The sequence below is a fragment of the Chrysemys picta genome, chromosome 21, assembly GCF_011386835.1.
Source record: "Chrysemys picta bellii isolate R12L10 chromosome 21, ASM1138683v2, whole genome shotgun sequence".
NCBI lineage: Eukaryota > Metazoa > Chordata > Testudines > Emydidae > Chrysemys > Chrysemys picta.
Genome location: NC_088811.1, coordinates 3609913 through 3637271, shown reverse-complemented (window position 1 = coordinate 3637271; position 27359 = coordinate 3609913). Strand labels below are relative to the sequence as shown.

General features: G+C 45.3%; 1 protein-coding gene across 9 annotated transcripts in view; it reads left to right on the top strand.

Moving 5' to 3' along the window:
* Positions 1–27359, top strand: part of TP73 (tumor protein p73) — an 89879-nt gene that overhangs the window by 20370 nt on the left and 42150 nt on the right. For 6 of the 9 annotated variants that reach the window (XM_065574935.1, XM_024104272.3, XM_024104273.3 and 3 more), the window contains exons 2-3: positions 8255–8350; positions 10185–10308. In XM_065574935.1, the coding sequence (XP_065431007.1) occupies positions 8292–8350; positions 10185–10308 (183 nt within the window). In that variant the 5' untranslated portion in view covers positions 8255–8291. Of the gene's footprint in view, positions 1–1028; positions 1147–5881; positions 6010–8254; positions 8351–10184; positions 10309–27359 lie in introns of those variants that run through there. The other 3 variants (XM_065574934.1, XM_005298446.3, XM_005298449.5) reach the window with 3 other exon arrangements.

Genomic DNA, 27359 nt, shown 5'->3' with positions numbered 1-27359 from the left:
ATTTAGTCACTTCTTGCCTCAGAGCTTCATCTGGGAAATGGGGATACTACTCCTTACTTCCCCACCTCACAGTGCTGTAACCATAGCACTCCAGAAAGAAGGGAGGAAAATGACCTGTTAGATTATCTAGCCCACTCCTCTTTAGCAATACAGGATTATTCTCTAGGGCTCTTCCCAGTTCACTTTTAATTAATTTAAGTGATCATCACCAATTTGCATTGGGACACTTTCCCCTTCCAATGGATCTCACTGCAAGGACATGTTTAAATCTTGTGTTACAGACATTCCCCCAAGCCTAAATAATTTTGTCATTAATTAGAAATAATGGTGTAAAATTATATCTCATTTTAGAGCAGCGTTTCTCATACTGGGGAGTCCTGACCCAAAAGGGGGTCGCAAGCCTATTGTAGGGGGGGTCACGGTATTGCCACCCTTACTTCTGCACTGCTTTTAGAGCTGGGAGGCCGGAGAGCAGCGAATGGGCACCCAGCTCTGAAGGCAGCGCAGCCGCCAGCAGCAGTGCAGAAGTAAGGGTGGCATAGCATGGGGAGTGGGGTCATCACTTTTTGGGGGGGATCATCACATATTTTCAAAGGGGTCCCAGCAAAAAGAGTTTGAGACCCCCTGTTTTAGAGGATGCTGTACTGCCATTAATATTGCTGAAGACTTCTGGAGTTACTAATAGTTGTACAGCACTTTGCAGTTCTCTGCCTTTCATTCCAGGCTGTCAAAGTATTATTATTACTACTCAGCCACACTCTGTCCTGGTTTCTACCACTTCTTTTACAGCAAATGAATAGGCAAATGCACCGACGAGTGTAGTAACAATATTAATAGCCCAAGCCTCTGTTTATACCATAGAGTTTATACCATGGAGTTTTAGTGGGAGCTCTGAGCTGTACAGAGACACTAGCGTGGCTTTGCAAACACAGATGAGGCTTCTGAACTCCAAAAACGCCCTTAAAATATTCAGATTTTTTTTTTTCATCTGAAAATGACTCGAACCACGTGGTTAGAAACCGTGTCACCCATTATGACCACATTGTAGTGGGTGCTGCTGCTGTGCTCTCCCTGCTGACAGAGAACGTGCAGCTCAGTCCTGAGATTGCTCATTCCTGGGACGGAGAAAGGCAGCATGGAGCCAGGGTAAGGTTGCTAAGAAAAGCCCTACTGCAGCTCAGAATGGTTCTACGCTTTCTCTTAAAGCTGCAGCCCATGTTCCTTTCTTGCACAAAGTTTCTTTCTCTTATGAAAATGGAGCGGGGGGATATGGGACTTCAACAAATAGAATCCTACTGTGGCTAAATTCGTAGAAAAAGAGTCCACTGTTGCTTTGGAAAAGCCCTCCGGATAATAATGTGTGGACATTGTATGCCACAGACAAGACACAAAGGTAATAGAACCCCAGGGTCTAGGATCAGCTGAAAGAGAATACTCGGGCTGCTTTCATTTTTAACTTACAATGTGATATTTTCAGTCATTTTTTTAATCCTTTAAATTTCAAGTTGACTCAGGGCAAGCACAGAGAGAAAGGGGACGACCAGAGGAATCCCTGAGCCAGAAGGGGTACCTCTGTACTAAGAACAATAGCTCACTTGGTTAGAAAGCTGCTGCTTCCAGATTCTGCAGTTTGAGATCGAAACACAGGAAGTTTTTAGGTTCTTAGTCCTAGATGATAATACGAAGGTGCTATAAGGTGGTAATACTGGCCTTCTGCCTGAAAGAGGTTACCCAACGTTCCTGGGATGGGGATATGTCACTAACTGGATATAAATGGGGTCCAGTGTCCCTGGAGGGGAAAGGCAAGGAAGTGAAACTGAATGATTCTGCAGCATGGCTCCATGCAGTGTAAGGCAGCAGAGTCCAAGATGGCTGCAGCCTAGTGGCTCCAGGAAATGCTGGCGTCTTTCTGATGGATTTAAGGGAGATGAATCCATGGGGCACAGTGATCGAGCCTGTGCTCCCTGAACATTTATGTCTGGATTTGGAAATGGCCATGAAAATATAGATTTACAGGGTGTGACGTTGGATCACTACCTCCTGCTCACAGCATGAGAGAGACTTATCTGTGCCCACCACGGGAAATCCTTCCAACTCTGCCGGCCGCTGGCGGCACAAGTGCTCCAGGCTCTGCGAGCCCCGCTCATTCCTCGCACACACCACCTTGTTACACTCGAGTGCCCAGGCCTTCATTTTCTGGACACCTGCAAGGCAGGCACACAGATTCATTGCCCCCTTGGAAGCAGTGTACCCCCGTCCATCAGCCTCCCCTCAGTTCAGTGCTCTCTTCAGCGCAAGGCACTGGGTCATGTCCACTGTAAAACCAGACAGAAGTTTATTTAGCACAGCTTAAGATAAAGATCCAAAATGGATGCAAGTAAAAGGACTGGAACCACCAGGTTACAGTGTTACATAAAATATAAAATGCAGTCGAGAGCCTGTACTTATTAACCAGTTCCCTTCCAGTCTAATAAAGTATTTCTCACCCAGTGGTCAGTCCTAACAGCACTGGTCCAGTCCAGAGAGGTGGGATCCACTTTTCATGGGATGCGCACACTGGCAGATTGTCACCTCCGTAACGAATAACATCTTGTGCCCTTTCTTCTTCTTCTTCTTCTTCTTCTTCTTCTTCTATGCAGCCCCAGACTTTTTGTCTCTTTTCATAATCAGGGCCTTTCATTAACTTCAGCTCAGCCCTGAGGGCCCCTAGTCAGTGTCTTTTCTTGGTCTTTGTCAATGCTCAGGCCTGCATCTGGTCCAGACTGTAAACTCAGGGCTGGGCTGAGTTGAAAGATATTGATTGTTCTCACTTATTGAGTTAGCTGAGACCCACCTGGCCTTAGGTGACAGGTGTCATCTCCAACAATTTTGGAACATAATATTCTACACAGCTCTTAATATATTACCCATACAAACCTCTCACAATAACCATGACGATTAGCTATTCTTAGCTTTTGCCAGAGAGCACACACCACCCCCACTTTGGTGAAGTATTGAGAACCTGGTCAGACATAGGTGTAATAAGCCTGCCTGGACATGTCTGGGCAGGTCTAGGCATGCCTATGTCACATAGCGGCTCGTAGTGACTTGCAGCAAATCCAAGGGTGCTGTCAAAGGCTACCATTGGAATCATGCCAGGCCCCACCAGAGCTGAGTTTCTCTACTCACCCTGGCTGACAATCCAGATTGCCAGAGTTCTGGCAGCTGATCCCCAACATGTTGTCGAAAGTGGTCCAATGTTGAAACTAATAAGGAAGATCTCTTTGGTGGATTGCCTACTTTCTAATAGCATCCCATTGTCTGAAACAGTTGAGATTTGCCTATATGCTCACAGATCTATAATTTGCAAAGCAGGGCCTAATTTTTCACTGTAAGGTCTGTGAGAGCACATGGGAAAATATAACTGTATGTATACAATGAGTACTGCACACTCTGATACTTGTGCGGGTGTGTATTTATTTTGCAGTCACAAATGTGCATTTTTATGTGCACATTTACCAGTCACTGCATGTATGCACAGAATCTCCAGGTGAAGATTGAGCCCCCTGTTTGAAAATTTGGTACAAACTATCTAAGTGTTTAATCAAGATCGGTTTAGAGTTTTTTAATCTGCAGGCATTTTGGTGGGTGCTGAGTATTATGGACATGGGGAGTGAGGGAATTACTTCAGACTGATCACCATATTTTGTTAAACTACAAAGAAAACCACAGTGTAAAATAAATCCTGACACTTAATTTCAGCCCCATTTCTTGGCCATACGATGAAACTGTTAGTGGTCTTAGGACAGTTTTTTTCTCCACCCAATAAACCCTGCTGTGTTTTGTCTGTTGTACTTCTGGGCATGTTTACATGGTACTTTAATCCACACCAGAGGGGTGTACATTTTTGTCCGCACTAGCATGTCGCACACTAACTGGTCCACGTGGACCCAACGTTATTACGTTAAAAGTACTAGGGACTTCAGTGCATGCCAGTAGACTACATGTGGGCCAGGTAGTGTGGGACATGCTAGTGCAGACTAAAATTTACACTGATAAGGACTAAAGTGCCGTATCGACACGTTCTCTTTCTCTTCCTGAGCCGTTACCCTCTGCTTCCTTTCAGGCCTATAAACTCTTTGTCTTTCCTCTTTCGAATCCTTGGCTTTGGCGGAAAACTCTGGGGGCGTATTGAGTCCATCATTTCCATGAGGGCAGCTGAAGAAAAATACCAGTGTGCCTCCTGGTTTCATTACGTTCCTGACCTTGCAATGTCGCCTAGGAGTCTCCTACTTGGCACTAGTTTCCATGTAAGCCCCTAGGCTTTACACAAACTGACTCTGGGTCATGGTCCTTTCCTAAGCGGACACTAGTCCCATGGTAAGACTAGTGACTTCGATGATCCTCGCAGAGAATAGCATGAGGCCACTGGCAGTCACCTTCTGCTTGCTGGAAGCGCTGGAAAACACAGGATTGATAAATGCACCTGCCCCACACATCCCACAAATGGGCTGCTTAGAAGATGAGGTCTGTCAACAACTACCTGCGAGAAAATGTTCTCTGGAGGAGGGAGCAAGGCGCTCAGCCTGGGCCTGAGGGTGGTGAAGTAGAGATAAGAATACTCACACGGAGATTATAATGTGATACATTTATTCATATTTGTGAGGTGCATAGGTGTTGGGTGGAAGAGGCATAGAAATACCTTGACAAATAAAACTCCAGACATCTGGGTTCTGGCTTTACCGCTCGCTTATATTGTGAGGGTAGCAGAGTTATTTTTCTTCTCTGTGCCTCAGTTTACCCATCTGTATATTGGGTATAATAAACTTTACCTTCTTGACAGGAGAGTTATGAGGCTAAATTAATGCTGGCAGAACACTTGGTAATCCCAAGTGAGTGGTGCTATAGAAGGATTAATATTAATGGAGAAAAGCTTTGGATAAAAGTGCTTCCTAAGAATGTTTTTATTATAGCTTATTGCTGTTGAACAGTGTCTAATAAAGAACAATACATTCTGCTCCTGCTAGTTAAGGTTAATAACAATCTGATACAAGTTTGGAGATGTTCCTTTGAATGAGCATCTTAGTATTAGAATTGCAGGAGCATTTGGAGATCAAACTGCTTTTGATAATATTTTTGGCTTAACACATGTGCACTTTTGTAGAGGGCTGCATGAGGACGGGGCTGGCTTTCAAAGTGATATTAATATTGTCATGTTACATTTGCTATGACTCACAGGTAGTAACTCCCATAGTCATATATACAAAATATTGTCTAGTTTAAGGAGAGCTTTGTAAACTCTGGACTCCTGTGGTTACCCCCAAACCCAGACATGTCACGGTGGGGTCAGAGCCTGTGTTCAAACCAGAGAGCCCAGATTCAAAGAGCTGTGATGTGAGATTGTGTCTGATTCCATTGTGTTTTATTGCACTTGCTGATCAGTGCAAACATTATTAATTAATATTTGTTTGAATTTGAAAGGGAAATTTGAAGGCAATGACATTTGTGACTCAGGTTGGGTAAATAATAATTATGAGAAAAATGCAACAAATATTCAGTGAATATGTTTGCAAATGATATTCCCAACTGTAAGTGGTCTTTAATGGAAATGAGTAGTCAGACGGTTAGGGCTGAGGTGAATACTAGGAATAATTGTCTACAGAGCACACCGTTGGCTAAAGAGGGCTGCCTGAAGCAACAGTTGACACTTTAATAAAGTTTATTGTAACCTTCTCAAATGGGAGTCATGGAGCCAGTATTTATTAGAGATGGGTTGGAATCCAAGCACCCACTGTACATCAGTCCCTTCCAAGTTTTCGGTATATTTAGAAGCATACAGAATGGTGATGACATCTCCGGAAATATAGCACAGTTGGGAAAGCCCCAGCAGCCAGAGGGCTGCCGAAGGAACATTTCCATTGCTTCACTGCTCTCTCGCTCTCTCTTTAAAACCGGAAGTTGATTTTGTGGTCATGAAAGGAGACAAGCTGACAACCCGGGAGACTGGCGATCTCTTTCTCTAGAGATCAGGTATGGCATGGGCGGAGGTAGAGCAACCTCCCCATCATATCGTCACCACAGAGCCTCAACCCCGCTCTGGACCACGCAGGGGTAAGGCAGTCAGGGTCTGACCCAGAGCCCATTCAAATCAGTGGGAGTTTTTCCATTGATTTCAGTTGACTTTGTATCAGGCCCTCAGTCTCCCTGGCTCATCCAATCCTTGGCTTCTCTGTTGAGACTGTCAGTGAGGGAGCCAATTAGTGTCAATGATGATGAGTTCATTGGGAACTCTACTATGGCCTCAGTTTATTTCCTATTGTAGGCTGCTGAAGGGCCGGCAGATGGTAACTAATTATATTAATTTCTAGTTGCGGCATAGGGCCCCCATGCACGGAATCTCTAATATAAACGCTTTGGAGAGTCCCTGTCTGTAAATTATTGGCTGTGTTTTGTTATCGTTTTCAACCCAGCAAAACACATTTGATTCATCAGTTAGTGCTGAGCTTTTCAGAGTTGTTTGTTTGTTTCTTAAAGTGACAGTAAAATTGGTTTATATGGAATCATTGGCACAGCTCATCCTTTCCTTTCTATTGCTGGTAATGATCAATTCTGTTCTTCTCTGGTTCTTATGCTGTGCCCATCACTGGTATCTGTGGGCTTTGGTATTCTACTGAGAGAAAGCAAGGCATTGCTGATTGCAACTCGTTGTCCTAGTAGAGTAGAGCCTGCCTAAAAATATACAATTATGGTACAACCCTTTGAGATCTGGCACCTCCATATGACTGACCATGTGCGGCATTAATTTAAAAACACAAGGATAGTTTCAAGCAGAGGTTTGAGAATAGCATCTCATCAGCCTGGTTTCACATTTCATGCCCTAACGCTATTTATTTTAGCTTTATCAGAAAGCCCCACTGAAGGGCGTAGCTCCATGAATCCGCTTAGCTCCATTGACTTCAGTGAAGCTATGTCGATTTACGCTAGCTGAGGCTCTAGCTCCAAGAAGAGAAAGAATTTCCTGTCTTTTAGAATTTCCAACCCCTCACTCCTGGGGGGGGGGGGGGGTTTGAATGTCTTGGCTCTTTGAAATGACATCTAGATGAATGAAAGATTCACAGACACAGAGCCAGATTTTGCTCTCAGACTTTACTAGCAGTCATTTAGGAGAGGGGATGCCATCTTTCTCAGGTTGAGATAGAACACTGCATGCTGGAACCTCTAGTCTTTGCTCTCAATACTTCACTATTCAGCATGAAGGTGGATGCAATCTCCTCTTTACTGTGCAAACTGCCTCTGGATTAAAGCATGGCCGCCCTCAGATGGGTAAAGTTTGGGTGCCCCCATTGCAAGCAATTAATTATCTCCGGCCAGTGCTGTAGCCAAGTCCTGCTGCCTTGTACTCAAGTACTAAATCATAACAAAGCAGCGTTCCTGTGATAGAGCCGCCTCAGGTCGGTACTACTGTGGAGTACGTAGTGAAACCCTCCATTCAGAAACCTCCTGAGAGTCTCACATGATCTTGCTGAATAAGGACCCAAAGGCTGGATGAAGTGACAGATTGCTTCTCTCTCCTCCCCCCTTCTCTTGGTGACCCATACTGAACAGGCCTGGGCTTGTAGGACTTGGCGGTGCCAAACGAATGGGAAAGGCAGCTACTAATTCTTTCTTTCACACGCTGACGACCTCTGGAGGCCTGAGCTCTGCCAGATTTGGGACTAGATTACAATGCTGGCAGGAGAGGAAGTGGCAACATTTCAATGTAATGAGTCCTATGGAGCTCTGGTTCCAAGTGCAACGTCACTGGGGAGCTACATGTGAGCTCCCCGGACGCGTCTGAGAGTGCTGTACTCCACCAGGGGCTGTGGCAGAGCAAATTGGGAGCCAGTGAGAAAACCGAGGGTGGGGGATTTTCAGCAATGGGTTATATCCAGTGGGATCCTCCATTTCACCCCCTAAAATTAGAGCCCACTGTTATCCACATGCTGTGATGTAATGGCTCAATATGGGACTTTCAATCTACTTTATCTTAAACTGAGTTTATTGTATCTTGATTTTATTATACATGAGCTTCACCGTGCAGGCCCTGGAAATAAAGAAATGGAAAAGAACCATTTGATCGTCTATTCCACCCCCCTGCATGCTCAGAGCACACCCCGTATATACACTTTGTAAAGCACTTAGAGAACCTCTGTCTGAAAAGTGCTGTGTAAGTACAGGCTGTTATGATTATATGCATTGTGGCAACACTAATGATGCTGTTTTTCTTTGGGCCCAGAGTGATTTATCCTCTGTCAGACTCCCCCACTGTGAAGATGTCCCAGTCTTCTCCAGCTGATGAAGGAACGACGTTTGAACATCTCTGGAGCACACTGTAAGTGCTACTTGACCGTTGTGCTAAAACTTGTTCTGGGAAATAATTGGTCCATCATTGTTTAATGCTTAGTGACTCATATTGTTGAGGAGGACTTAAAAGGGAAACATTTTTATAGGTACTTCTACCCAGTCTCTTAAGCTGCAAGCCCAGTTTTGCATGCCCATATTTTCATGCATGAATTTTTCATGTTCAGATTTTTGCTTGCAAAACAGCTTAGATTTGTCTGCTCAGACTACCTTTTACCAGCCCAATCTCCTTGCATCAGTGGAGGTCCTGATATAAGACAACTCAGTGAGAGCAGAGATTGTGGAACATCTTGAACGAGAAACCACCCATCACTTCACAGGATCTGGTCCATAACTTGCACATGCAAAAACCTGGGCACCCAAAATTTGGCCTCTTGTTTTAGTGGCTGCTTTTGAACCTACCCCCACCCCACCAGCGCTAATGCTCTAGATCTGCACCACAAATGCAAGGATGCGTTTCAAAATGCTGCAAAAAATAACTGCAGCAAAGCTCGAATTTGGTCTCCCCCTTGCTGATTGAAGGTCAACGCCCAGGCACTTCCTTTTGCTGTAGCAAACGTTACTGTTTGGAGGGGACTATTTGGAAGTGCTCATTGAAAGTCAAAAGAAACTAGGAAGATGTGACGGCCAAAGGGACTTAAGTTCTGCTGAGATGGAAGCAGCCAAGCTTGTGCCCAGCTTTGTTCTCCTGCCTGCCTCTACTCATCGAGTCTTACCAGCCTGTTTCAGCCCTTTGTAGGGTTCACACACACTCCACTGGCCCACGTACTGGACTGCAGAGAATTAAAGCAGGGCTGGTTCACACAGTGCTGCCGCGGGAAGCTGGCTTAGGCTAGTTTGGGTTGTTCTAGCTGACATGGCTGCTTGGAGAGTTTGCCCGTCTTCACAAGGGATTGTGCTCTCTACACATGGCTCTCCCCGCTCAGCTCTCTCTGCAGCATTGTCCCTCCACTCAAGACCCTGGAGTCCTCCCTGTGTGGTCCAGACTCCACATTGGGGCAAGTGGGTGGAGACTGGCAGGGCAAGAGGGATACACATTGTCCGCCTCTAGTCCCACACAGGTTAGGCAGACAAGAGCGTCCTGTCCTGGGCTGCATTATCTTTCCTTCATAGCCCCACTTGGGGGCCCTGGGTGCAGCTGCTGCCGTGAGGCGTCCCGGTTCATGTGGCTCCAATGGAGTCGTGTTGCCACAGTGCCCTGGACGATACTGCACAGGGCTCCAATGCCGATGGGAAGGTTTTCCACTAGCGTTAATGGGCTTTGGATCAAGCCCCTGCTTAGTGGGAGAGGTGGATGTGACGGACAGGCCCGTGGGTATGTGCCCTCTGCTGGATGGATCAGGTAAGACCCACTCCTATTGTAGTGGTTCTCTCTCTGGCCTTACACCACTCAGGGTCTGCCTGATTAAGAAACGAGCATTCCAAAGTTAAATACACAGCATTTTCTAACGGCACCACGGCTTTTGCAACCTGCTATACTTAGCATCCTGATCAAATAGGGAAGGAGGACTGGTTCCATTTCATTTTCTCCTCCAAGCGGTTCTATAACTTAAAGCCATTCCCGGAAGGAAGAAATGCCTTGCCTGGCTAATCGATCGCTATTGAGTGACAACTTCTAAGTCCTCTGAGTCTTATGCTTTGTTTGTCCATCAATTTGTCTAAGTGAAATGTGCTCAAGGGGGCAGCCCTGTCTTGGGAAAACAAAAGGCTGAAGGGGGTCAAAGTTCAAGGGAAAGCCAAGCTATTGGGTGGGACTGATGAAAGCTGCATGGGGGAGCTGAAGACATGTCATCTCCTTTTCTCAGGGAACCAGACAGCACCTATTTTGATCTCCCTCCATCCAGTCATTCAGGAAGCAGTGAGGTGTCTAACCAAACCGAGGTCACAATGGATGTCTTCCAGATGAGGAGTATGAATGAATCAGTCATGGTGAGTGCATTCAGGTTACAAGAAATATAGTAACTTTAAATAAGAGGTTGTTTCCCTCCTGGGGGACTGGATGGCTCAAGGGGCTACTAGTGGGATATGGAGGCATTTATTTCTGTGTTACTGGCTCATAAGCCAAACAAAGTCAGTGCTGGCCAAAAGCCATTGTATGGGTGAATGGAATTGTACCGCATTATGCAGCCACCTCATACAATGGCCAGGAAAATAGCAGTCCCTTAGTAATAAGTTTCACTGGATTGTCCAACGAGGTGCCTGTTTCAGAACAGCACGTGGGTTAGTGTCCTGGTAAGACATGGAGTAGAGACCACCTCAGTACAGCATCTGTCGGCTTGACCACGGGGTGGCTCTCTTTTGTGTCACCTGGCAAAGGTGCTTTCCACAGACCATGGTGGTCCCTGTTTGATTCTGGTCTGTAGAAACATCCGGCTAAAACACAGAGCAACTCTGGCCACTTGATGACGGCCTCCCCCCATCCATATACTCAGCAGGAGCAGCTATTGTTATTGCCCCATGCCCCAAAGTATCCCCCGTGGGAGCAACATGCTAAAATCAAACCCCTGAGACAAGCAGGTAGCAGAGCACAGAGGGAGGTGCTATTGGAGCTGGAACAGTTTAAAGCACTTCAGTCATAGTAGCTGCACTGAGACACTTGCTTCGTGCCTCTGCTTGCTTGAACTCGCAAGACACAGGCTCCCGGATATAATGAAGGTGGAGAGCTGTGCAAGTACCATTTAACAACATAAATAACCTATAATTGCTCAAGTATAAACACGCTGCGTGGTAAAAGTCATTTGTAAGATATTCTACAGGCATAACTCAGTGAGGGCCCACTCCTGCTCCCACTGCAGTCAAGAGGAGCTTTGCCATGGCTGGGATGATTTAGTTGGCGTTGGTCCTCCTTTGAGCAGGGGATGGGACTAGATGACCTCCTGAGGTCTCTTCCAACCCTAATCTTCTATGATTCTGTGGCTCTGAGTGGAGGCAAGATTGGGTTCTTAGTACTTTTGTCTGCACAGTCTCTCGGTTAGGGCTAGGAAAAGAGATGCCACGTCCATCAAGGAGAAAGGGTTTTAAGCATTTATTGGATGTGATTGATTCTAAGTGGGGAGAGAGCAAAATAAAACCGAAGCTCCCTAGACTGAGGTGGGCTTTGCTCTCTGATTTTCTTGCTGTTTCAGACTATGGCAGTTTGCAGGGAATTTTTCCATGCTCACCAAAATTAAGGCCCAAGACGGCGTATCTTTATTCATGTGAGCTCAGCCTAACTCATGCGAGTAGCTGGTGAAGTTACTCACGTGAGTAAGGTTTTTGTAAGATCAGACCCTTCATTTTGTTATTAGGAACCTTCACAACAATGGCTATAATAAAGTAAATTAATTTGTTGAGTAGAGGTTTAAAAAGCACCAACTCTGTATTCTCAGCAAGTTCCTCTCATAAAGTTGCCAGCATCACTGATCCATAATATGCAATTTTTATGTTACTCTTTTACAAAATGCACCAGAGCCAGCTGTCCTAGTATATGCAGGGAATGCCGGCCCTGGGCCTCAGACTGTCCCCAGATCATACTTCATGGGCTAATGCAGACACAGAGGCTTGTGCAGTCCAGTTTATCTAGTGGTTGAAACCTGTATAGTCTGGGCAATGTGTTCTTTCTAACATTTGGATCCACTGCCTTGATATTGATCGCTCACTAGGTCTGTTTTCCTCCACACTGTCCATTAATCCATGTACTGATCTGCAGAGAATGAAAGCAGGGCTGGTTCAGGCAAACCTGCACTCACAACCCCCCCCCTCCCCGCTAGTGTTAATGAGATGGTCACATGTTCCGCTGCTGCGGGAAGTGAACATGAGCTGCTTCCCACTGGCTGAGCGCTCCAGAGGCAGGGCCGGCTCCAGGCACCAGCTTAACAAGCAGGTGCTTGGGGCGGCCAAGGGAGAGGGGCGGCACATGCGGCAATTCGGGGGCAGCAGGTCCCTCACTCCCTCTAGGAGCGAAGGACCTGCCGCTGAACTGCCGCCGCCGATCGCGGCTTTTTTTTTTTTTGCTTGGGGTGGCAGAAATGCTGGAGCCGGCCCTGTCCAGAGGGATCAGAATGTTTCCCTCTTTATTGTCATGGCCCTCGCTGGGACACATCACAGGCTCTCCTGCCCTCCTCTGGAACAGGAACCTCCACCCACTATTCCCCTAACTCTTTGCACAGACAGTGAGACACACACATGGTTCCGGATACTTTACTTATGCTCTTCGCACCTCAGCCCTGCTTTAGGAGGAGAGGAGATCTGAGTCCTGTGCACGTTCTTGACCAAGTCACTTCCCCTCTCTGTGCCTGAGTCCCTGCATCTGTCAGCCCGAATGGCAGGCCCCCCATGTCCTCACAGAAGTGTTGAGAAGCGCAAAGCATTATTATTCATAGAAAACACACACAGGATCTCTCTGACCTGTCTAGATTAGAACTGTTCGCTCCATATGTCTGTGCCGCTCTGATGCGCGGTTTGCAGAGATTAGTGTGTCAAAACTTCCCTGTCAAACAGGTTTGGTCTCCTGGGAACGTCCCCTCTTTAACGGCAAGCACACAGACAAGTGCTCAGAACTCCTGCCCATTTATTAAATCTCCCTCCTCAAACCTCCTGCTTCCCTCCTAAAAGTCCTGAGAGTCTCCTTCCGTCTGTACTTTTCCCTCCTCTGTGGGCCTCTTTCCCTCTTCTCCGCAGCCTTTGTCTGCCTGGCAGACGGATCAGGTGGACAGCGAAATGCTAATTGTGGTGCTGCCCCAGCCTTTTGGCCTGGCCTCCCTTCTCGTTATTCCAGCTGTAACATAAGCCGGGCTGGGCCAAGTGTGAATTCCATGCAACCGGTTATTGCTGCTGAGGGGGGGCATCCTACTGCCCACATCATACTGCAGGACACATGCCATGGGCTGATGAGCATGCAGGATTCCTAACGTCCTGGCTTAGAACAGGGGAGCATGTGCAGAGGGTGTAGCTAACTGCCAGTGCATGTTAGCACTAGTTTGATATCATGAGCTGTTAGTAAACATTTATACTGGCCCAGCTTTGGGACTGTACATTATATTGCTTAGCTCAGGATGCGATGAGTCCAGCTGGTACTATCTGTCACCACTAGAATGTGTAGCAGGCTCACAAGTATAAAAATAAAGGCACAGACACATGATCCCGTTGGCCTGAAATAAAAGTGGCCTATGTGTTGAGTAAAGGAGGTGGCTGTTAGTTCTTTTTTCTGAGGCAAAGTGCTCATGAGGTTTAGAGAGATTTCTAAGGGAAGCAGTATAGTTTTGTGGTTACTGGATTCCAGGGTTCTACGCCCAGCTCTGCCACTGATTTGCTTTGTGACCCGTGGCAGGTCACTTAAACTCTCTGAGCCCTGGCCTAAGCATCTGCAAAAGAGGGAGAATGGTGCTTCTTTACTTCATGACCTGGGGGTTGTGCTGCTCAGTTCACCAGACTTCGTAAAGCATTCCTCCGGTGGAAGGCGCTGTTATTAGAGATGTGACATGAATTCTAGCCCACCGCTACTAGTTTGTTGGAGAACCACAGAGAGCAAATCCATAAAGCGGGCGGTGCATAGTGTCCAGATGACATGTCAGGTCATCTGATAAATACCACACTGTACAGGCTCCTGCCCTTGCCCTCGCAAGAGAGACAAGGTGGGGGAGGTCATGTCTTTTATTAGGCCAGCTTCTGTGGGCGTGAGAGACAAGCTGCCGAACTTCCACAGAGCTCTTCTTCGAGTCAAACTTGCAAGCTTGTCTCTCTTACCAACAGAAGTTGTTCCAATAAAAGATATGACCTCACCCATCTTGTCCCTCTGATATCCTGGGACTGACACCGCTACAACACCACTGTATTCTTACCCTTACAATTCAAATGACAGTTCCCACGTCCGGAAGGTGCCAGGCAACCAGAGCTGCATTTTCTTTAGTTTTTATCCTGACTAAAGACATCTTTAAGCCACCTCTCCTATCACTCACCTAAAGCTTTTCATCTCTCTCTGAAGGAGACAGTGTCACAGAAGTTTTGTCGGGAATACTGGGTTATTGGTCTACAAGATTAAGGGGTATCTGGTGTTGAAATTATTATTATCATTATTGGGTTGAGTCCTAGTAGTTCAAGAAGGATCCCGTCTCCTCCCATGACAAGAGGCCAGACAGTGTGTGTGTGCCTGGCTGTTGAGGGTTTTCATTCAAACATGGTACTTACCTGCCAGGTCTGTAATTGTACCTGCTGTTTTAGCAAGTAGATTGTATATTCTTTTCAATGCGGAGGGCCACCTTGTTTGTACCTTAATGAGAAGAAACATTGCATGCTGCCTTCTGTGGTGACACACAAGCCCCCTTGGTGCCCACAGAAACTGGCAGATGCAAACCAAGGGGCTTATTTTAAATAGAAAATATTGGGCCATGTTTTCGATTGAGCCTGCGGTCAAGGCACAGCAAAATACTTGTACTGTGCACTATTTCCTGCAACTGTCCATAATGGTGCATGGAAACAGAAGTTTTCATATTGAGATCAGATAATTGCACATGCAAGGGCAGTTACAACAGGAGAACCGTTCTCTGATCGGTGCAGACACATACACACCCACTAGGGTTTTGGAGATGCACCCGTTGTGCCAGCTTTTGAAAATCTGATCCACCATGTATTAAAAATTCCCATCCATTCAGAAAACCGCACAAAACAATCTGTCTCAAACCAAGGGACAACTCCACTGATATGGGGCTTGTGGGCTGTGGCTTTCTTTCTACCCCGTGTTCCTGATGGGATTGAGAAGCCTCCAAGGATATTGAGATATAGCTCCATTATGAAGTCTAGCCAGGCGTAAAGTGCATCTCATGAAGGTGTCTCCTGGGCATCTGGCTCAGAGCGCCAGGCACTCCCATCTCTCAGGAGGAGAGCAGGCTAATTCTGGAGCTACTGCACATCTGAAAAAGATCGTGTAAGCGGGTGTTTGTGGCAGACCTGCCAGTGACTAGCTTTCCAGTGTTTAATTGTATGCACAGCAAAGATTCCTTGCAATTTATGACATTGTTAGACTTTTGGTTTGTGCACGGGTTTGCAAAAGGCTAGACGGAGCTACATAAAGCACCAAAGACTTTTGAATATGAAATTAAGAAATGCTAAACAAGTTTGGAAATGGTCTGTATTTCCCCGATAGGTACAACTACTGCAATGCATGGCTTGTCTACAGTAAAAGTCTAAAGGCTTGAAAGTTGACTCTGCATAAGCCTCAAAGCATTTGGATATTTCTCTGCTTTTCTGTGGCCTAGAAATGTCCTGGGAACAGGCATGTCAGGAAATGTCTCACATCCTGGGTGCAGCCAGATCAGAAGTGCCACCAGGGTGGCCTTTCCCATACGGATGTGCTGTTTCTGATTCCAGTCCTGACTGAACTGAGGACCTGAGGCAGGGTTGTGTTGTTGAGGGAGGGGAATTATCCACCATTCTGCAAATCTGCACACAGATTTGGTTCAGGTTTGTTTCTAGTATGGGATGAAGTTTCTGGTAAAGTTCTCACTTTATCCAGACCAATTTGTCTCACCCTGGGCTGTCACTGACACTCCTGGATCCTGCACAGTTCCCCTGACTTTGATGATGTTCCACCCAGAAGCAGTTTTTAGCATCCAGGATTCCTACAGCATCTCTCTCGAATTCTGCCAGTGCTTGGTATTGTACTGCACAGCGCTGTGCACTTGGATCTCTAGCGTAGACGTTAGTCAGGCGCCAGCAGGTGGGAAAAAGCAGGTTTTCTTTGTGATCACAGCAATATTATGGTGGGTTTAAAATCACTCAAAGCTGATGTCACAGGAATCGTTAGCTAGCAGGAAAAGAGAATGAATTACTGGATGAAAACAGAAAAGACACGGGGCCTCTTTGGCCACAGCATCGATTTCCTGCAATTATTCAGAGCTGTTGGGTGACTCTTGCTCTGCCCCAATACCTGTGTGTGTGTGAGGCTGATAGTACACCTGGGATTGCTGGTTAACAAGAGCACTTATTTTTAAAGGCGGAGTTTCATGTTTAAAAAGTCCATGAGCTACCAGGCAAAAGATACAAATCTTCTTAGTGTGAAGAGATGCCGGATTAGGCCACGTGAGTGGTGTGGCATAGAGTTAAATGCTATAGCTGGATTAAGAGCTGGACAATATTATGACCTATGCACATCTGTGGCTGTACATGCTAAGAGACAGGTCGTCGGATCTCACGCTTCAGGCTGTAAGCTGATCACCTGGGTCCCCCGGGCAGAATTGCCAAATATATTGTGAGTTTTTCACCTCCTTCTGAAGCACCAGGTAGAGGTCACTGCTGCAGGCAGGATGCCAGAGCTGATGGGCCAGTGATCCGATGTGCTGCATCAAATCCTATTCACCTGTCAAGTGACTTTCACAGTGGAGAGCGGACCTTCACCTTCCTTTAAGGGAGGTACATTCAGGGAACATTAAAGAAGCTTATCACTGTCTCCCAAATGTAATGTTTGCAGAGATAATGGAGCAGACACAATCTATTCAAGGAACCAGCACCATTGTTCTGCACTCTGCTAGGGTCACTAATCAGACTCTGACATCCTTGCTGTGGACAGTTACACTATCCGTCTGCCTGTGTCCACTTCCACTCTCCTCCTCTCCAGCTAATAATCCCCTCCCCCACTCCCACCATTTGCTTCTATGTTATTGGCATCTGGCTCTGATGAGCTGTTCCTGGACCATACTGTCAATTGAATTCTCTTGATCCAGACCTAACAGCACCTTTGAAGCCCCTCTCTACCAGCAGGGATTTTCATCAGTCCTCAGAAATTGGAAACTCCAGAGTCACAACCCCAAGGTAGGGGAGAGATCTGTCAGATCCAAAACATGGCTCAGATAGTGAATGTCACTGAATTTGCCTCCAGCCAAATAGTTGTTTGTGCCTAAGATTATTTTTTAAATGTATTTTCTGGGAGGTTGGTAGGTGAGTGAGACTGTTGTCATCATGATCATTCACAAGCTGCATTTGATGTAAAGGAATCTTATAGTCTGATTTCATGTTGGAAGAGGATTGATTAACAGTGTTGCAATGCAGCTGAGTAAAGGGAAGTCTTGGTGTTTTTCAGGCTTGTTAAGGATAGGTAGATCATCTCGTCTTGAAAAGAGGCAATCCAATGACGTAAGAACATTGAATGACATAAGAATGACATTGGTTATTGGTGGGGAGAAAACCCAGGAAATCAGCCACCCATCAACTAGCTGTTCTGTGGCTCTGAACTGTCAAGAACTTCCCAACTAGTGAATCATGTGTTCATTTTTCCTCTCAATATTTTCTTGTAGTTTACTGTTTGGTTAGTGGATCATGAGTTGCTATTTAGTTGGATTGCAGCATGGGGACATTTGTGTGACTACACTCTGGGAACTTCTCTACTGATTCACTAAAGGCAATCTGCTCTTTTATGTGTAAGAGATAATGATGTCATCCCACTTTATTCCTTCGGAGATGTTTTCCTAGACATGGTGAACAGTAACCCTGTGAGCTGAGCGTGCCTCTTTCTGCATTGTACTCGTTATCAACTCCAGTCCTTCAGGAGCAAAAGAAGGAAACCCTGTTGATGTCATATGGATAACAGACCTTAGGAGGAAACTAAAAACAACCCCTGCCATATATCAGAATCATGGGATAGATAGATAGATAGATAGATAGATAGATAGATAGATAGATAGATAGATAGATTGAATAAAGGCCAATGTCTACATGTGCCCAGCTCCAGAAACACAGTATTTGAGTTATCCCAAAGTCACTTCATGCACTCATCAGTGCAAATCTGTTTGCCTTATTCTACTGATAAAAGGTGCAGTTCAAATGGCTTTTAGCTCCATTGATCCTCTACAAGCAGCTTTTTGGAATTAAATCCAGCTGAATTTAATTATGGAGAAGGACCCTCAGACTCCCCCTTGGTAGGGACATTTGGTACAATCCAATACATCATTGGGCAAGCCTCAGCCTGCCCTGTGTTTTAATGAATAGTCATGAGGGAGAGAAAGGGGTGGGCCTGAGTTTTGTTGTTAGATGCAGATGACAGAACTAAGGGAGATGGAAAAAGCGAGAAAGCCAACAAACTGCAGACAGGTAGCCAGCCCAGCATCCCCGGCGCTGCCTCTCCCTAGTCACTTGCCCTTTTCTTTACGTTCCATTATCGTATGTCGATTAATACCCTCTTTATTTTTTCCATCCTCCCCTGACCCCATGACTCCTGTGGCGGGAAAGTTCCTAGTTGTTTTTAAATTCCAAGAAGACTAAAATGCTGTATATTAGCGACCCAATGCAGCATTACACCACGGTAGGTGCTACCTTTTCTGAACAGCATTTGATTTATTATTTTTCTTCCAAAGGGAATGTCCTCTCCCCCAAGGCAAAAGGCTCTGCAGAATATTGCGCTCTCATTCTGTTTTCTTGAGTTCTGCGCCTGTTGCTATATGAGAAATGCCACGCGTGAGATTCAGTCCTCATTCAGGCAGGGTGGCCCAGTGCAAGAAGGGGCTGATGTAGAACGGAAGTTGGATGGATGCTTGCTTATGTACTCTTCTGCACATGCAACAGATCATGTTGTTTTAGCACCAGGAGGCACTCATCTGTTCTGACCATCAGGCAGGTTGCAACTTTATGGGCAACTCCAAAGTGTTGCAAGAGGAAATTTCACCAGATTCTACTTCAGGATGGGGTGGTTAAAATGTTGTCTACTTAGTTGGCATGTCTCTGGTGCACTCTCTGTATATCTAAGATGTGTGTTGTGCTTTGCAAAGTCTTCAATGCGATTTAAATCTCCGGCTGAGGTAGCTGTTTGAATCTCCTGAGTCCCACATGAATACATCTGTACAAGCCTCTATACCCTGCATTGTGGTTTCTCCCGTATCTTTAACTAACTACAGCTCTGAGCTACAGTTTAAAGAAACAGTCGGTCTTCAAACTTCTTAGCTGCTCAGCAGCACCAAGGCACTGGTGCATCCTTCATTTGGGACTTGCTCATTTGCAGAAACCACGGGAACACTTGCATCTCTGTAATGCTGTGTGTGTGTGCGCGCACGTGTGTGTTTGTGTCCCCAAATAGGTTTCCTTCTGCAGATTAAAGGTGCTGGGAGATTATGACAATTAGCACTGGACATAGATTCTCACATATACATTTTCAGCATGGTCTATAAACAATATGATGCTGTTTTAGTGTACAGATTTTGTTTTTGCTGTTCTGGTATTCAGGATATTTGAGGCAAGAGCGTCCTTAATGAATATACAAGGTGAAGGAAAGACATCTATCCCCAAATGCATTTCCTTTTTAAATAACAAAGAATTTTTTTCTGAGGGCAGTTTTCTTTTTGTATTTATTGATGCATAATTATACATATAGAGTAAAACAGTGTTGCAATTCTTGGTTGAAATTATTGAATTGCTTGTTTCTGTTTCCACATGTGGTGGCTTGGTTTCGCATTGTAATTCAGTTACTCTGTGTGCCATTATTACAGTGATATTTCTATTTAATGTTTACTTATGGATTTTTCTTTTAAAGGGACACCACCAACTTGCAATCTAATCATTCTCAAAAAAGGAGTTGAAGTCATTTTGGGTACGACAGCTGCCCCTGAAGCCCACTGCTGACATTTGGGGATTTACAACCACAGTTTCCTATTTTTAAAAATAATCTTGTTTCTTTTGCCTGTTGCTTTGTGACAAGTTCACACAATCGCCAGGGGAAATCAACTATACTGGGAAACAGGGAAACTGACCGTACCCAAAGTGCTTTTAAACGCACAGAGAAAACATAGTGGGGGAAAAAAGGGGTGAGGGTAATACTTTTGACTAATCTCTATGGACTATGTTTTGGCACCTTTGCTCACTCTGCGTGTAATTTGACTTTGTATTGATTTAATTAATTTAATTTACTTATGTCATCTTATAGGAGTGCTAAAAAGAGAAATTAAAAATACACCTCTACCCCGATATAACGCGACCCGATATAACATGAATTTGGATATAACGCAGTAAAGCAGCGCTCCGGGGTGGCGGGGCTGCATGCTCTGGTGGATCAAAGCAAGTTCGATATAATCCGGTTTCACCTATAACGTGGTAAGATTTTTTGGCCCCCGAGGACAGCGTTATATCGGGGTAGAGGTGTATAGCCTAAGTGCATCAATTTAAAATAGCTTATCACAATCCCCATCTCTCAAACAATTCCCAACCCCAACAATTACAATTGTAAATAGTTTCACAGATTAGAGGCAGAATCCAGCCCTTCGTTCTGTAATCTGCGATGTTTCTGTAACAATGATAGGGAACACATTTTTGGGTAGAAATGTGAATTTGAAATGGATGGTGTGTCCCGTTCAATGTACAAATGATCACTTAGGTTGCTAGACATGAAGCTCTTGTTCTCACAAATAGAGTGGTTTACTTTTATCAGAGGTGTTGTCTTTTGAAAAGAAGAGTGTCTCTCACACTCTGAGAATCCGTGCTCGTGGCAGTGGGTCACTTCTGATTTATCTGCACGTTGTACATTGTTCTTGCACACAGGCGCTGCACACGCTAGGACAGCTGGCTGGAGTGGATGTTGTACTGTAAATAGTTGCACATTATTGTTAACAGTTGCATATAATGAATCTAAAGGGGCAGCAAACATCCTTCTGAAAGCACTTATAGAGCATACAGAGCAGGTGCTTTTCAAGTTCAATATCTTACCCCTCGTTGTGGGGTATTTTGAAACCCCAACAGGAATTTTGTTGCGTATCTATCTCTTGCAAAATGTCATGGCCCGAGAAAAACTCATCCTAGACCAGGAAGCCTCTGTTTCATTGTGCTCTTATTTAGAACCGATCACACCTACTACACTAAAATTGTGTGGGAACATTCACACTGGTAGACACTGGGTCCTTTCTCCTGGCAATGATTCGTGCAAGGGACTTGTGTTTAGCTCTAAGTGCTACAGGTCAATGCTTTGCACACTGATGGGAGCGTAGCGTGCTTGCAGGTAGTGACTGACTCAGAGAGTACTTATGCTGACATTGTGAACTCGAGGGTGAAGGGACTGTCTTTTTGCAATGTGTTTGTGACCAATCAGGCATATGACTGATCTTAGAACTATGGAAAGGCAAAGAATAAATAATAATAAACACAAATAAAATATTGCCCAATGGAAAAATGATTCCCGAGAGCATGGTGTATGGCCCAAAGCTGAAAGCCTTTATTCAGATACTACTGTGATGGGGGTGGATGGCTAGAAAGGATTCCCTCTCCTATGCATTTCATTCCAATAGCTCACAAGTCCTCTGGGGTGCAGGGTACCTGGTGCCGGGGTGGCAGCCTTCGTAGAAGCAAGACGGGCAGTATCTTTGAGAGAGAGGGAGCAGAATGTGAGGCCCCTCCCTACAGGAGCAGCCCTGAGAGTAGAGAGGGGAGGTATAGGGTTGTCTTTTCTCTTCCTCCACCCTCGCTCCCTCACCTGCAGGATGCTCAGGAAGTTGGTCCGAAGTCACCCCCGGCACAGGAGAGGTCAGGTCAGCTGGCTGTGTCCATGGTGGGTGAAATGTGGGCTTGGCTTTCCCCGAGGGGGACGTATGGGTTGGGGGAGCTATAGGCTGTGGTAGCTTGGAGCTGCTCCCCCATTCCCATACTGGACCTTTTACTTACGGGTAAAGTGAGGCTCAGTAAGGCTCTGTCACACAGTCACATGGCGAATTGGTGGTAGGGCTGGATATCCTCAGCCCAGGGGTCCTGACTCTAACCAGGGTAAACGTGCAACATCGTTTAAGAACTCTTCCTAGTTTTGTAGAATTTTGCAGCAAACATTTCCAACAGACCTCTGGTTTCTGGATTTCTGCAGTCTGCAGAGCTCTTGACTCCGTGGAAATAGAAATTGCCGAGACGGGAAATGTTTCATGTTTATTTCCCACTATTCAGGATATAACTACTGAACCAACACACACTTTATTCTTTATCCCTGACTATCAGAACACACATTGCTGTTATTTTTGAAGGATGAATATTTATGTACAGAATGAGAACCCAAAAAATCAGTATGTTGGATCATCAATGTAAACCAGTTACTTTCTGTTTGTTCCTGAGAAAATAGATTTGATTTTCTTGTTTGACGATGAATGATTTTGGCAGGATGTTATCTTGGAGTTCATTTTATTACTCCAAGAGTAGTAAGAAAACAGCAGCTCTGTGCTTAGCTGGCTGAACATGCCATCATGGGCTCTGTGGACTGTTTTCCAGATATATTTTGATATCAGTTTAGATGAAGTTTCTTGTGATTGTTTCTGGAATTATGGATAGTTCATGAGGTTCTTGTTTATCTTAGGCAAACTATACAGCAGGAGACGTAGTCAGAGGGTTTAATACACATATTTAAGGGGAGAAGAGAGATGTATTTGCAAATGCAAGTTAGATCTTGTTTGACATTCCATCAGTTAGTCACAGAATCCTGACGATCTTGTGGGAGATGTAGAGAACTGGAGGTCTTACTTGGAAAAGCTTGATAGCTTTTTTTTTTTTTAAAGCGATTATACTGTAAACCAGTAACTTTCCTTTGGGTGAGGTTAGGCTCCCAAGTTAAAACATGTCTCTTAAGTCTGAAATCTGGTTAGTTGCAAGCATTTCAGACTGACTTCGTTTGGGGGGAGGAGGAGTGTGAAGAGCTGTGCCCATTTGTCACGAGAAATCATGCTTTTACAAACAATACATTTAATGACTTGTCGTTTAACACATATACATTTCCAAGTGCGATTATATACTCTGAGCCATGATGTGTTACAGCAGGGACAGTCCTTCCGCCCAGAGCAAAGGGGTTGGTTTGAGAACAGCTCGCAATGGCCTCAGCAATGGAAGACTGGATGGTTCAGGGTAAAGCCAGATGGTGATTTGCACATCTGGATTGCTGGGTGAGGTCCAGCTGAGGCTGGGAGTGAGTGACAATAATTACCTGTCTGAGGGCAGTTTGGTGGCCTCTGTGCTCTGAGTTCAGATAGCAGCAGACTGCCTGAGCAGAAATACCGAAGGATGGATGGCCGAGGAGACAGACTTGGCTGGGACAAGGTGAAAGGAGTGAATGTAGGGAGACTGAAATAGAGTCTGTTCCCTGGACATGGTTCCCTCAGAGGTGTCTTGGAACACATGTGCAGGACGCTATCTGGAGGAGACTTGCACGGCTTGTGCTGTTCCTGTTGTATGGATGAGCTCAGGCTTTGCAGTAGACACTTTTTGGATCATTATATTCACCTAAAAGAGACCCTGTGAAATTGAACAAGGCCCCGAGGCTGGTAGGAGTTATTACAAATACTCTCTTGGCTGTTCATGGTCTTAGTACAGTTGACAAGAATATGTGAGAAGTTGCCATAAGAGAACACGTGAAAAAGCCTATAGAATAATGGGTAAAAAATGTATAACTCTTTCCATTAAACATCATAGGGGGGAAACGGTGGGAAAATTCTGTAAAGATTCTTCATGAGCAAATCTCAGATGAATTCAGTGCTTTAATTCAATGGATGTGTCTCATAGCCACTTTGCTAGAATGTTCAGCCATAGAATGCGAAAGTCCTTAGCTTCTCCAAAGACTAGGTTCTACATGTAATAGATCAAACTTCTCTCAGATCAAAATGATAATCTCATGAGAACAGGCTTTTTCATTTGTGAGATTTCCAGAGTGTTCTGACTGCATCTGAATAGGAAACACCAGAGGAGCAATGCTTGAGGTGGAGAATTGAGGTATTTCTCCTCTGATCCCAGGTGACACCAAACAATATGCTAAATTTTTTTTTTTTAAAGTTCACATTTTTGGAATTGGTTTTTTTTCAACCTCAGAAAAAGGCTGGATTTTGGTCTGAGTTTTGGATGTAGAATTAGTCAGTTATTGTTTTTCCCGGAGTGGTTCTGCCACACTTACATGGTATTTAAGGCCATAGGATTTACCAAATAGAGGAGAACAAATTCCATCTTGTGCCGTTGTGACACGGGCATGCCCAAACATGCCCTAACATGCCCAGGCAAGCATATTACACCTATGTCTGACCAGCTTCATGATACTTCACCAAAGTGGGGGAAAACTAAGAACTAGCTGATCGCCATGGTTGTTGTGAGAGGTTTGTATGGCAAATATTTTAAGAGTTACGTAAAATGTAGAATACTGTGGTCCCAAACTGTTGGAGATGAAACGTCACCTGAGGTGGGGAGGGTCTCAGGTAACTCAGTCAAGAGTGAGAATAATCAACATCTTTGGACCCAGCCCAGCCTGGTGTTCACAGTCTGGACCAGATGCAGGCCTGAGCATCTACAAAGACAAAAACAAACAAACAAAAAAACTCCAACAAAAGATTCTGAACAGGGGACCCTCAAGGGCTGAGCTGAAGTAAATGAACTGATTATGAAAAGAGACAAAAAGTCTGGGGCTGCATAGAAGAAGAAGAAGAAGAAGAAGAAATGGCACAAGATGTTATTCGTTACGGAGGTGACAATCTGCCAGTGTGCGCATCCCATGAAAAGTGGATCCCACCTCTCTGGACTGGACCAGTGCTGTTAGGACTGACCACTGGGTGAGAAATACTTTATTAGACTGGAAGGGAACTGGTTAATAAGTACAGGCTCTCGACTGCATTTTATATTTTATGTAACACTGTAACCTGGTGGTTCCAGTCCTTTTACTTGCATCTATTTTGGATCTTTATCTTCAGCTGTGCTAAATAAACTTCTGTCTGGTTTTACAGTGGACACGACCCAGTGCCTTGCACTGAAGAGAGCGCTGACGTGAGAGGAGGCTGGTGGATGGGGTTGCACTGCTTCCATGGAGGCAGCAGATCAGTGTACATTGAGGGTGTCCAGAAGATGAGGGACTGGGCACTCGAGTGTAACGAGGTGGCATGTGCTAATTGCTAGCCTGCAGGGGGAACGAGCGGGGAGGGGCTTGCAGAGCCGGGAGCAGAGCACGGGAGGATTTTCCCCTTTGGGCACAGATAAGGCTCTCTCATGCTGTGAGCAGGTGATAGTGATTCACACTGGATACCTTGGTAACCCCAGAAGTGTCACAGACATCAGCTGTTAATGGAAATATTTGACAATGGAAATTCAGAACAGAGGCCGAAAACCAGCTTTATAAGAAGGCAGGACCTGGCCCAGTACATACAAAACAAGCCGGGGTAAATCTGGCCAATTATCTTATTTTCACTCTGCATCAAAGCTGTGCGTTTGAGCGTCTCCCAAACCGTGGACTGCATTATTGCAAACTGCTAACAGACAACATCACTTGTGTAAAATGAATTGTACAGCCTGCCTTTGAAAGGTGATTGCAACGTTAATCCACTCTCACAAACCTAAATAGGGAAACTGCGTAGGTGTGTGCATGAGTGGGTGTGAAGGGGTGAATGGATGGATATGGGTGTGCATGTGTAAAGTGAGAAATAGGCCCTATTTGCAACAATGCGATCATCTTATCGGCAGGTATGTTAATGACACGGGGGTGTGTGTGTGCTCTGTGGGCTGTATGTACCAAGTTCACCACCAAGTAATTCAGGTGCTGTTTGTGGTATTCAAGACATCCCATGCAGGGGAATGTTTGCTTGCTCCAGAGTGGAGGCCTTGTCAAGGATTCATTTACAGAGTCTGGCAGTACCACTTTGTATGGACAGAGGGCACTCTAATGACTCTTATGAGTATCTCGAACAAACTTTGCCGCTGTGTCCCTCAGTAAATTGCAACTTTTACCAGATAAAATTCCAACCCTTCCCAGGGCGTCAGTCTCATAACTTTCTACGACATTTGCCTTGGAGGAAATGCCCCTACTCACCCAAAGCAAACAGCACTTTGTAACTGAAAAGCAGCCTTAAGTCCATGAAAAATCTGAGAGAGGAACAAAAAATGGCTGTGAGACGGGGGTTGCTCCATAGTTTAACCAGTGGGCTGGTGGGGCAGGCATGGGGTGTTTTCTCCAGCCCCCCCCCCCCCCCTTGATATTTTTATATTTAGGAGTATTACTTTCTTTTTCAGTGTGATCCCACAAACAGAGCCAGTGCATCCAACTTCTCCCTGATTCTGAGGGTTTCCTGTCCCATGGATGCATGCATGCATCTCCTAACAGAGAAAGAGGAGATCTCATTTAAGAGAAGGATCCTTTGTCCTGTTCTGGTGTGAAATATTGTGCAACTCTCTCCCCTTTTTCATCCCTGTGAAATCAACAGGAGTTTGCCACTGACTTCAGGAGCAGGATCTATTGATATATCTGCTGAAACACCCCTATTTTCATAGTTTCTGAGCACCTGGGGGCTATGATGAGGTTTGGTTGGTGACATCTGAGCCATAAAGCCCATTTGGTGGTCTGGATTGGCAGACGTAACAGTTGTGTTCTGCCTTGATTTCCTGGTCCTTATTCTTTGGACAGTCAGACCTAGATTTCTCCAGTTTGCAGCTCTAACCCATTCAGAATCACTTAGGTTTTAGTGTATGTTTCTGGGAGATAGCAGAGGGGGCTGCTTTTCAGACAATCAGTGGGAGATGATCTCTCTTGCTAAACTTGATTACATGACCGGAAAGCTTTGTATGAGCGCAGGGTAGATAAAGAATTTCAGTTTGTCGTTAAGTCCAAGATTTTCAACAGGGACCAGTGATTTTGAGTCCTCACGTTGAGACATCTTAAAGGGCCTGATTTCCAGAAAGTGCCAAGCAAGCATCCCCCTCTGAAAATCAGGTCCCTTTAACTCAGGCATCCACAATCAGTAGTCGCTTTGAAAATAATATGTAGGGTGAAAGTTAAATCAGGAGGCAAACTGGTGTCTGTAGTGTCCCTTCAATGGGAGTTAGTCCAAAAACAGAGATGTGAAATGTCACTCTGGGGCCTGGCAGTGGGCATCACTGACATAATAGGGTCATGACAGGCCAAGAGCGAGGTTAATTACCAAAGAGGGAGAATGTGTGTGTGCGTGTGCCGTCTGGGTTAACAAGCAGCATCAGACCCACATTTTCACAAGCTCAGAAGTGCCCCTAAGCAAGACACACAGTAATTTCTGTTAGCAAATGAT